Source organism: Lissotriton helveticus, chromosome 1_1 (genome assembly GCF_964261635.1).
Source record: "Lissotriton helveticus chromosome 1_1, aLisHel1.1, whole genome shotgun sequence".
Taxonomy (NCBI): domain Eukaryota; kingdom Metazoa; phylum Chordata; class Amphibia; order Caudata; family Salamandridae; genus Lissotriton; species Lissotriton helveticus.
In genome coordinates, this window is record NC_136057.1 from 1,126,693,947 (window position 1) to 1,126,706,199 (window position 12,253).

A 12,253-nucleotide genomic window follows, 5' to 3' on the forward strand; every position below is an offset into this window, starting at 1 on the left:
GATGAAGCAAAAAACTCCTCAGAAGGCGAGTCACCAACGGGGAGACAGAGGACACAGAGGAACCCCGAAAAGCAAGAATGGCAGCCCACTGCACCCGCAGGGAAGAAACCGCAAGCCCCAAGACGAAACCATCCCTCAAGAGAGACCCTTCCCAAGACACAAGGAGGAGAAATTCTTCCAATGACGGGCATAGGACTTCAAGGTGGAAGGGCGCCGAGACAGCTGGAGACATTGTGCAACCTCCACAGAGCAACCCTGTCCTAGCAAACTCAACCTTTCAAGTGCCAAACCCCCAGCCGGAGGCAGCGCAGGGAGGCAATCCCGAGAAGAGGAGCCCGCAGAGGGGAGGGACACAGGGGAAACCTCCTATGTGGGCAAACAAACAAGGTCAGCAGAAGGGGAAACCAAGACTGACGAGACCACTCCGGCACCACCAGGAGAACCTCCGCCTGATCCAACCGAATCTTCTGGAGGGACTGCGGAATTAAGGCAAACGGAGGGAAGGCAAACAGCAGCCCCGGTGACCACGGAACCGAGAAAGCATCGGTGGCCCACGCCAACCAGGAGCGAACGAGGCTGCAAAACAGAGGAAGAAGGGCAGAATCCTACGAGGCAAAGAGATCCAGCCAAGGACGGCGGAACCTGAGGACAATCTGATCGAACAGAACCGGGGACAGACACAGAGACACCGAGGAGGGGGAACACCCTGCTCAAAGAGTCCGCAGGCCCATTCTCCTTCCCCGGAAGATAGACCACTGTCAGAGACAAGAGATGCAACTCGGCCCAAAGCCCGATCCTCCGGGAGAGGAGAAACAGAGACCGACACATGCCCCCTTGGCGATTGATGTAAGCACGAACCACCTGGTTGTTGCTCTGCACCGAGACCGCCTGACCCCGAAGGAGAGGAGGGAACCACCGAAGAGCCAACCAAACCGCCCTCAACTCTTTCCAGTTCGAGGACTGAAGGGACTCGAAACGGGACCACCGACCCTGAGCTTTGGAGGCACCCAGCACGGCACCCCAACCCAAGGCACTGGCATCCATGGACAACACAACCACAGACCAAGGAGGAAGGAGATTGAATCCCCGGGAAAGAGACTGAGGGGACAACCACCACTGGAGATCCGCCCGAATCCCCGGAGAGATAGGTATCAGAGTCTCGTAGTCCAGGGAGGCAGGATCCCAGTGCGACAGGACATGATGCAACAGGGGATACAGATGTAGCCTGGCCCAAGGAAGGAGATGCAAAGTAGACGCCATCTCCTCCTGACTCCGCAACCATAGACGGGCGGACACCTGGGACTGGGACAGAAGCCAAGAAAGGTGACAAAACAAAGTCAACTGGCGCTCCAGAGAGAGGAACACCATGCCCAGATCCATGCAGAAGAGAGCCCCCAGGAAATTCAGGGACTGGGAGGGCACCAGGGAGGACTTCCGGTGGTTGATGAGGAACCCAAAAGAACCCAGGAGAAGACACAACTGGTCCACATCCGACAGAGCCTGAGAAAAAGAAGGAGAGACAATCAACCAGTCATCCAGATAGGGAAACACCTGTAGCCCACTGGAATGAAAAATACCCACCAGAGGGGCCAAGAGCTTTGTGAAAATCCTGGGCGCCGAGGAAAGGCAGAATGGGAGCACCCGGAACTGGTAGTGAAGGGAACCCACAGCAAACGGGAGAAACCGCTGGTCCGCCGGATGGACAGGAAAATGCAGATACGCATCCATCGGATCCAGTGACGCCAGGAAGCCCCCCCGGAAGCAACAGAGGCAGGATGGACTGCAGAGTCACCATTTTGAATGGGCGATGGAGAACAAATCGATTGACCCGCTTCAGATCCAAACCAGGACGCAGATCCGAAGTATCCTTCTTGGAGTCCAGAAAGAGGATCGAATAGCAACCTTCGCCCCTTTCCAGAGGAGGAACCTCCACAACAGCGTTCTTCTCCAACAGAAACCGCACACCTGCCAACAACGCCTCCCTCTGCAGAGGAAGATGGGGCAGGGGCGTCAGAAGGAAGAACTGAGGTGCAGGAGAGGAAAACTCTATCCGGCAACCCTCTGACAGTCTCAACCGCCCAGGCATCTGTAACCGACAACCACTGGGACAGGAAGGACCGGAGGCGACCACCAACTGGCAAAGGCAGATAGTCATTGGGAAGAGGAGGAAGCAGTGGCAGCAACACCCGCAGGGGGCCCGGGACTTGGCACCTCCAGGGGCCCCCCGGCCACGACCCATGCCACGAAAGGGCTGTGGAGCACCCCGAGCAGGAGGCCTAAAGGCGCGACGGTAGCCAAAACCACGCCCCCTGAGAAGGAGGGCGGACCGGAGCCACAAGCTAGCAGTTCTCTGACGATTGCTTGACCATTTCTTCAAGCTGAGGACCGAACACCTTGGAACCCCCAAAGGGCAACTTCAAGAGGACCGACTTCTGGGAAGACTCAGCCTTCCAGGAACGCATCCAGATATTCCGCCTTGCAGCGATGGAAGCACCAGAAGCAGCCGCGCCGCACTCAAATTGTCAAAGGAAAGATCAGACAAGTAACGCACTTGTAGCTCCATGAGGGCCAAAAGAGAGGTAGTTGTAATATGCTTGTTTTCTTAGTCTCTCCTGAATATCAACCCTTCCCCTTTAAGAATGTGGAATCCTTTACCTGAATTCTGTTTGATAACTCGAGGTTGTAATTCGGCAGTTGCTGGATGTCGATCTGTGGATGAGGTTAATAAACCCACCTTTTCATCTCTACGTGCTCTGCTTACTTTTTATGTGGAAGATACCACATTTATTTGGCGACGATTGGTGTATCACCTCAACACGACGACATAAGATCATTCCCTGCTTTCCTCCAGCGGCTGATAAAAAAAACGAAGCGTTGTCTTCGCAGCGGCAGTTGGGACAAGAAAGTCACTTAACAGAATTTAAATCACGGTGAGGAGAGCGGAGGAAGGAATAGATCTTTTAAAAAAATATATATTGTTTTAATTAAAAAAAAAGAAAGTTTGAGAAAAGAACTGTTGCGCGTTAGCTGAGCGCGTGAAATTGCCGACGCGAAGATTAGAAGCGGACGTAAGCCTTCACTGCACCCTGCTGACGCGAGCCTTCCCAGCGTTCCCCTGACCCATGTCTTTCCCTGCGTTCAACGTTGCGTTCCAAGGCCTAACGTTGCGCTCCAACTAAACGATTCACTTAAAGCATTGTTCCTACGCATAGACAAACAGCGTTCTAATCTCTTTTATGCGTTTGGACAAACAGTGTTCTATCTCAGTAAATGAAAAGTAATTGTGACACTTACAAGTTATTAACCTTCCAAAAACGAAGGGAAGACGAAAATATTTTAATAAGGGAAAGAAAGGATTATAAATATTTTCGACAAGCAATTAATTTCCGAAAAAGAAACTAAGTGTTCAGCTTCACAGAAGATATACTTATTAAACAAACAATAACTATAATATTAAAGGTTATAATTATAATTAAAAGTTGCAAGTAAAAAATAATAATATATATATATATATATATATTTTTTTTTTCAATTGTTTAGTCATTTTGGGTGATACCTATAAAAAAAAAAGAAGAAAAATGCAGAATGTTACTCAACCTACGTTTTTTCTAACTAGCCCAGGAGAACCAAATGTGAAGTGGAAGAAATGGAAGAAAATTTTTGCAAACTATGCTAGAGTTTGCGGAACGAATTTAAGTGCTGAGAGGAAACACTCTCTACTTTTACATTGTCTTGGTGGAGAAGGGCAAGATGTATTGGAGCACCTACCTGATTTATCTGCAGCAGAACAAAGAAATTTAAATGAATATGAGATTGCTATTCTCCAATTGGATCGACATTATTTGCCTAGACTCAGCACTATTATGGAGAGATATCACTTTGGTTTAAGAGAACAAAAGAAAGATGAAACAGTGGAAGAATATGTGTCTTCTTTAAGGAAACTAGCATCTTCTTGTAATTTTGGACAGACTTTAGATGAGAGGATTCGAGATCAGTTTGTTCTAAGGTGTGCACATGATGACATAAGGAAAGAGCTTTGGCTTAAGGATGAACCTCCACTTGAAGAAGTTTAGGTTATTGCGAAACAGGTTGAACACATGACTAAGTGTGTTGGTGAATTGAAGAAGGAGAAAGAGAAGCCATCTTTAACAGATACTAAAGAGGAAACAAAAGTAGAAGAAACTATTTGTCAGGTTAAGAAACAAGAAAGTATAGTAATACAGGAGAAACAAAAAACTTTTCCGAGCACTTCTTACTTGTAACCAATGTGGTAAAAGAGGGCATTATTCTAAATTTTGTAGAACGAAAATGTATAAAAGTGAGAGTTCGAAAAAGAAATGGTCTCAACCAGTAGTTAGATCTGTTTGTTTTGAAATTTCATCTAAAAAGTCTGATCATCCTTCTCATTTTGTTTCCATTGAAGGTACAATGATAAACTTCAAATTTGATTCATGTTCAAAAATAACAATAATAGATGAAAATATGTTCAACAAAATTTTTTGCAAAAAAGTGAAGTTGATGAAATGTGATATTTCACCTTTAGGATATAGTGACAAACCGATTAAAATGTTAGGTTTCTTTATGGCAGAGATAGAGTTGGGAAGTCACATCATTGTTGGTAAGGTTTATGTAGCAAAAAAAGGTGATGCACTGTTAGGGTGGCTTCATCAACGTCAACTTGGTGTGAAACTTGATCCCAATGCTTCTCCACAAGTTCAAATTCAAGAAGTCATTGACACTGATTCAGTAAAGAGTAGTGAAAATTTAGCCAATGCCTTATCAGTACAATTCCCAAATGTGTTTGGAGAAGGTTTAGGATGTTTACAAAGGTACAAACATCACATTAAGTTGAAAATTGATGCAGTTCCCGTAACAGCAAAGGTAAGGAAGATTCCGTTAATGGAACAGACTAAAGTTCAAGAAGAATTAGAGAAACTTATAAAGAATGAGATAATTGTGCCTGTTGAAGCAACTGAATGGCTCGCTCCTGTAGTGATTGTTAAGAAACCCACAGGAGAAATTCGGTTATGTATAGATTTGAGATCTTTAAATAGAGAAGTTGTTGTGGGTAGGTTTCCTCTTCCCAACATTGATGAGATGGTTGGTACACTTGAAGGGGCGAAGTATTTTACCACTCTTGATTTAGCTTCCGCTTACCACCAGGTGGAGCTAGATGAGTCCTCTCAAGATTTGACTGCATTTATCACACCTATGGGCACTTTTAAATTTAAGAGCATGCCTTTTGGGTTAGTCTCAGCAGCCTCGGTTTTTCAAAGGATTATGGCAAGAATTTTGAAGGGGTTGATGGGTGTGAAGTGTTATCAAGATGATCTTTTGATTTATGGAAAAGATGTTCAAGAGCATGATAAACGTGTGCGTTCTGTGTTAAAACGTTTGGATGAAGCAGGTATGTCTCTTAAAAGAGCTAAGTGTAAGTTTAGAGTAGAGGAAGTAAACTACTTAGGACATCGCATTACTGGAAGAGGTATTTTTCCAAAAAAGGACCTAGTAGAAACTATTGACAAGGTGAAGGAACCAGTTAATAAGGAGGAATTACTCTCTTTTCTTGGCATGGTTGAGTTTTATGGAAAATTCATAAAAAAATTTGCAGACAAGACTCATAATTTGAGAAAGTTGACAGCTAAGAATTTTGTGTTTGAATGGTCACCTGAGTGCATGAGTGAATTTGTTTGCATCAAGAAAGAGTTAAGAAAAGCTCCTTCGCTTCATGCTTTTGTTCCTGGTCTTCCCACTGTTTTATTTACAGATGCAAGTGACAAAGGTCTTGGTACAGTTTTGGTACAAAGGAAAGATGTTAGAGATTCTCTTATCTGTTGCTCATCTAGGTGTCTTAAAGGCTCAGAACTAAATTATTCTGTGATTGAGAGAGAAGCGCTTGCAATTTTTTGGGCTTTAAGAAAATTAAAAAATTTGATTTGGGGTTCAAAGATTTGCATTCTTTCTGATCATAAGCCGTTGAGGGAGGTGTTCTTTAAGAAAAGCTTAGATGCCATATCTTCAAGAATTAGAAGATGGGTTGTTGCTTTACAGGAGTTTGATTTTGAAGTTGAGTACATTCCTGGTCTAGCTAATAAATCGGCTGATTGTTTGTCTAGATTGGTTGATAAGAACTATGTTCAACAGGATGATGCTGTTGATTTTGATGAAAATATTAATGTATGTGAGGTTACTGATGGGGCAATTGAAGAATCTGAGTGGATGAAAGAGTTGGAGAAGGATGATGAGATTTGTCGTGTTATGTCTTTATTGAAGAGTGATTCTCGGTTGGAGAAACCTTGGTTATTGGTTTCGGATGAACTTTCTGTTACAGAGGGTTTATTGACTCGTGGTACCAAACTTTTTCCTCCCCTAGGAATCAGGAAGAAATTATTGGCGCATGCTCATTCTGGCCACTTAGGTATTGTAAAAACCAAGGAGATATTTTGTTTACAATTCTGGTGGCCTGGTATGGATCTTGAAATTGAAAGGTTAGTCAGGGATTGTGTGGAGTGCTGTGCCAGTGATAAGATCCTCAAGACGAGACAAATGCCCATGGTTAAAAGGGTACTACCGAATCACCCTTGGGATGAGGTTTCCATTGATATTTTAGGTCCATTATCTGGAGTTTCTGATACTCCCTATCTTATTGTGCTCATGGACCTTTATTCTAGGTGGATTGAAGTGTCTGCAGCGAGTGAGATTACCTCTAATTCTGTGATTAAGTTTTTGGAAGGTTTGTTTAATAAGGAAAGTTTTCCGAATAGACTTTTGTCCGATAATGGTCCTCAATTTTCTTCTTCTCTGTTTTCTGATTTTCTTAAAAAATGTGGGATTATCCATAAAAGATGTTCTTTATACCATCCTGAAACCAATGGTGCCATTGAAAGAGTCAACAAAACTCTTAAGGAGTCTATTCAGTTGGCTCGGTCTTCTAGTTTAAATTGGAAGGGAACTCTTCAGGACAGGATTTATGCTTATCGGGTTGCTCCTCATTCGACAACTGGGAGATCTCCTTTTGAGTTGTTCCAGGGATGTGGAATTCCTATAGCCCGACTCCCGGGACATGTTGTTTGGGCTCAAGGGCAACAAGTTTTCAAGTGTATTTTGTCCTTGGGACAAGTAGGCCCAACCCCATACAGCACAAACCCTTTGGCTGCCAGTTTACAGTATCACTTTATGGATCAGGAAAGGGCAATGTCTGCAGTTAAGGTAATATTCGTGTCCATGTGTTAAATGCTGTTCAAGCTTGTATTTATGGTTCATTAATGCAAAGCCTTTATTATTAGGGTGAGCACTAAAAGTAAATGCTGTAAGCTCGGCCTGCACTACTGACGGTGGTTTCAGTATAAATGTGTATACACGTTTTCAAAGTAATATGAGGCTATGTATAATGCTCCCAGAATGCTCTGATTATATGCAAATATTTGCCGAAGCTTCAAAGCAAGAGTGATGATTCTTTGCTTTCAAAATTAAATGTTAAAAAAAAACCATTTTGCTACTGTAAGATTTTAGGTACCATATCTTTGCAGCATCATTTAGCAATATGTTGATGTATCCTTGTATTTCCCCAAAAATATTCATAATGGAAAATCAGTGTAACCAGTTTAAATACGATTACCGGAAACAAAAATAAACAAGCACTGGCAAAGCCAGTAGGTCTGAAATTGGTGATCAGCCTTTTGGTTTTGTCAATGCGTGACTTGTTCAGGCATGGTTTTTATAAAACCGTATCCGTGTGGGAGCTGCTGGGCCCTCCCCATTCTAACAAGCATTGGCAAAAGTAAAAATTGTTTTTGGTCTCAAAAAGCACACATTGCCACACCAGTTGCGGGCACTGAACAAAACTACTTTGTGTGCCAATATACTCCTTGTCAAAGAGCAAAATACTGTAATTGACAGTGAAGCCATGTGATAGACGGAGAGAAAAAGAGAGCGAAAGAGACAGAATTTTATTAAACACAATAGGTCATGGTTAACGCCAGGCCTAATTAGAAGCCCAATTATTAATGAAAGTCTCAAAAGTGCATCCATGGTATATATCCTTGCATTAAGTGCATATATACAGTTTCCATGAATTCACAAGAATTTACAGAAGTAGGCCAAGAAATAGTACTCCTAGAAATTATTTGTGAACTGCATTTTAGCATGAGCACATGTGCATGTGTAGATTGGCTCATGTGAAAATCTTAATGTTTCAAGTTCACTTTTCCTCTAACTACTTTTTTTCCCAACCCTGGAAGAAATTTTACGTCTGCAACTGTCAGGAGTAAATTTCCAACCTGTTTCAGTACGGGAAAAGATTAGAAAAGAGTTGGTGCAAACCCAACACGTACGTTAGTAGGTTTGCACAGACTCAAAAGGGCATTCCAACCCTTCAACTATTTCTTACCAATACCTTCAGCCCAGTATGTAGACCTGCAGAAACGTGACAGCATAAGGGAATTGCTAGTATGCAACCCTACTATGGTACGAGCCCTGGCATAATTAGAGAGGATATATCAGAACTCTTATATAATGAGATTACTGCCGTAATTTGTCGCCGCATTACATGGCACAAAAGGGACAAGTGGATTCTGTTACAGGGCAAGTAGATTTATGAAGCAACCTGCCCCATGGACAAGTAGATATTTTACTAAATTCCACACCCCTGTGTTCAAAGGGAGAGTTCCTAATACGTTGTGGTGTCCAGGTTGGATGAAGAGCAATAAGGGTTTGGTGGATAATGGTATTGGTGAGTGGAGAAGTAGAGAGATAGACAAACAATGTGCTCGTAAGGAATATTTTGATAACCGCAAAGCTGTTGCTTTTCAGGATGTAAAAGTTGGTGACTATGTTAAAATTAAGACACCTGTGGGATGCAAGCCATGGTCAAAATACACTGATGTAAGAGCTGTGGTTAAGGTATTTAGAAATGCTGTTAAGACAGAAGATGGGAGAATGTGGAATAAGAGTTGTGTTGTTGTGGTTGACCCTAATTTATTTGTTCATGATGCTTCTCTCCACAGCAATCCATCATCTAGCAAGTTTCTTCGTGTTAACAATGATTCTTATAATAGTTCTGAGTTGTCATCTTCTCACAAGAGGAGTCAAAGGATTCGTAGAGCTCCCATTTATTTGAAAGATTACGTTTAACTGCTTGGTTTATTTTCATTTTATAAGATGTCTCTTTGAGAATGTTAAACTTCTATTTTATTTATAAGCCAATGTTTATTTATTCATCTCTGTTTTGTTAGGAAGGAAGATGTGTAATATGCTTGTTTTCTTAGTCTCTCCTGAATATCAACCCTTCCCCTTTAAGAATGTGGAATCCTTTACCTGAATTCTGTTTGAGAACTCGAGGTTGTAATTCGGCAGTTGCTGGATGTCGATCTGTGGATGAGGTTAATAAACCCACCTTTTCATCTCTACGTGCTCTGCTTACTTTTTATGTGGAAGATACCACAGTAGTATCCTCCGCTTCCTGCAAAAGAGAGGACAGGGCCTTAAAATCCTTGAGGAGGGACTGGACCATGTAATTCGAATAGGCCGTCGCCCTGACAGAAAAATTAGAAGCAGCATATGAACGCTTCACCGCCCCTTCAACCCGCATGTCCACAGTGTCCGAAGGAAGGGCGTCGTCCGATAGGACCAGACCATGAGAGGAAAGTCCACCCATTAAATTGTCAACCTTTACAGTCTGAGGAAACTCTGCAGCAAAACCCTCCAAAGGATAGCGCTTGGACAAAAAGCGCAGGAAATCAGACTTATCCACCTCCTTCCATTCATGATCCAGCACCTTGCGCACAGCACCATGCAACGGGAAGGAGTCAGGAGTCGGCTGGTGATACTGCGTAAAGAAGTCATCCTCCAGGACATCCGACACAGGATGAATTTTCACGGACATAGGCAAACAAATCAGAGAGCTCAGCACCCTGAACAAAGCGCCAACGAACACACTCCTCATCATGCGGACCCAAATCGCCATCAGGAGCATTCTGAGGATCCGAAGACCCACGAGGAACCTTGTCAGGAGGCCCAGCGGACTCCCGAGCCTGAAAAGCAGCCGCCACAGCATCATTGATCAAGAGGCGCTGGGCTTCCAGAGGAGGAACGGAGGAAGAGGCACCTGAAGACATGACTGCACCAGTGAAGAACCACAGGAGCAAGACACAAAGACCTCAACCACAAGTCCAAAAACACCAGCACCAATCCAGAGAACAGGCACTGAGAAGGACGAGTGCCAGCAAAAAAGGACCCCATTAAATACAGAGGAAGTCCAGAGGGCCCGAGCTCACGCGGGACCAGAAAAAAAGGGGCGGGTGCTAGAAAAGGCAGCCGCCCTGCCCAAAATCGCCCCAGGCAGCCCGAAAGAAGACGGACCACATGCGCCGTCAGAAACCACCGCCGTAACCCCCGCCTGCTAAAGCAGGGCGCCGCGGGTTCGGCAAAGAAAATCGGCCGCTAAAGCAGGCCTGAACAGGTGAGCGCAGAATAGGGTAAAACGGCCGCTAAAGCGAACCGCGAAAAGGCACAGGAAGCATATGGGGCAAATCATATACAAAAAAAGGGCAGCCGCTACAGCAGGCCGCCAAACAGTAACAAGAAAATAAAGGGAAAGGAAAAACTCACCCCATCCGCTCAGTCAGGCACGAAGATACTGGGTGTAGAAAAAAAAGAACAGGATGTTGGGGTGATACACATCCATCTTTATGGTCGCCTGGGTGTGACGCCATATTGGGGAAGGTGCGAAAAAACTGAGCTAGGTTGTAGGTTTCTGTGGAGCAGACTAGCTGTTCACTGATAAGGAATGGGACGGGGATACAGGACGAGGAGGTAATGTGCGCTGCTCACACTGCTCACTTCTCAGTAGTGGAGAAGTTATGGCATGACATCATGCCTGGTGGGCGTTGTAACGGGACTCTCTTTTTGAGTCTCAGGAGCAGCGACATTGTCATGGTGTCATGAGGACTTTAAGTGGAAGCTTTTTCAATATTCTATACAAGCCATAGTTGCTGCTGAATTATCTTATTCAACTAACAACCATTGACACAGCCAATAGTCCTGACTTGTTGTAGGTATGATGTTGCTTGTTGTATCATATATCTGAATGAAATGGCAAAAACAGCAAAATACAAGTCGGGTGGGCACACCATGTTAGGCACAGATTTTATTAGTTTGTGTTTTTACGCCACACCCTCAATTGCAATGGCCACGCCCCTTTGAGAGACTAACCCCCCCCCCCCCCCCCCCTCCGTTTCTTCATCCCACTTAAAGCGCTATATGAAACTGCAAACAAAATAACTGGCTGTGAGAAATCGCACAAAATATAGTAGAGTTGTGTGGCTGCGCATGTCAATCGCTACGGGTTGTGACCGTTCACAACTGTAAATAATACCTTGTTATACACTTGCACACTGCTGAGATAGAATACACTCTCTAGCGAAAGGGCCGTATTCCTACGTGGAACTATTGGGGGTTTTAGATGCCACATAAGCATCAGCAAGCACTCCTAACCATCCTCACAAACTAGAATATTAGCACTATCAGGCTGTCTTTATTATCTTCAAAACAATTAATATTTCCAACTAGACCACACGCTTCTATTCCGGAAGGCCAAAGGAACCCAGCTAGGGCGCATAGGAGCTTGACAAGAGCGCCATCTGTCGGTAAGATCCCTCACTTTCAACCATTCCCTACCTGCAGCTACCTCGACTGCTGTTGCAGAACCACAGACCCCCTTTACCTGGTTCTCCCTCTTTTGCGAGGGTTCATCCTTCACCTCTGTCAGGAATAAGCAGGAGATCTTCCGCTGTACGGAGCCGGGTCGTTGCATGTCTCTTTCTGCTCAGCTCGCACTACCCGATCTAGAAACAAACGTCAAGGACTGCAGAAGCATGGCGACTCGGAATGATCCAAACTAGTCTGGAGCACGCCTATGCTTACTTGCGTACTGTGGCGGCCATGTTAAGTGTGTCTAAGCTACCGAAAGGTCGAACCTTTTTTCTCCTATGAGGCTTTTTTTTTTACGGAACTATGCCTAAAAATGTCATCCTCCACGCATTTCTTTTTCCCCTATTCCTCCACTTATAGCTTTTTCGCCGTTCCTTGCTTGCTACGAATAACATCAGGAAATTGTTATTGTTATTGCCGGTATTCTGTCCTGAGCGGCAGACATTGGAGAGCCAGGCTTTCTGTTTACAACATTTTTCATCACCAGTTTCTGGACGATAAATACTCATATGTATCTTTACACTGCTGTAACTGTGTACTACCA

General features: G+C 44.2%; 1 protein-coding gene across 1 annotated transcript in view; it reads right to left on the reverse strand.

The window, feature by feature from the left end:
• RLIG1 (RNA 5'-phosphate and 3'-OH ligase 1) overlaps positions 1 to 11,915 on the reverse strand; it is a 202,751-nt gene extending 190,836 nt beyond the window's left edge. The window contains exon 1 of the mRNA XM_078678878.1: positions 11,723 to 11,915. Within this exon, the coding sequence (XP_078535004.1) occupies positions 11,723 to 11,812 (90 nt within the window). The 5' untranslated portion in view covers positions 11,813 to 11,915. The remainder of the gene's footprint in view (positions 1 to 11,722) is intronic.
• Between the last annotated feature and the right edge of the window lie 338 nt (positions 11,916 to 12,253).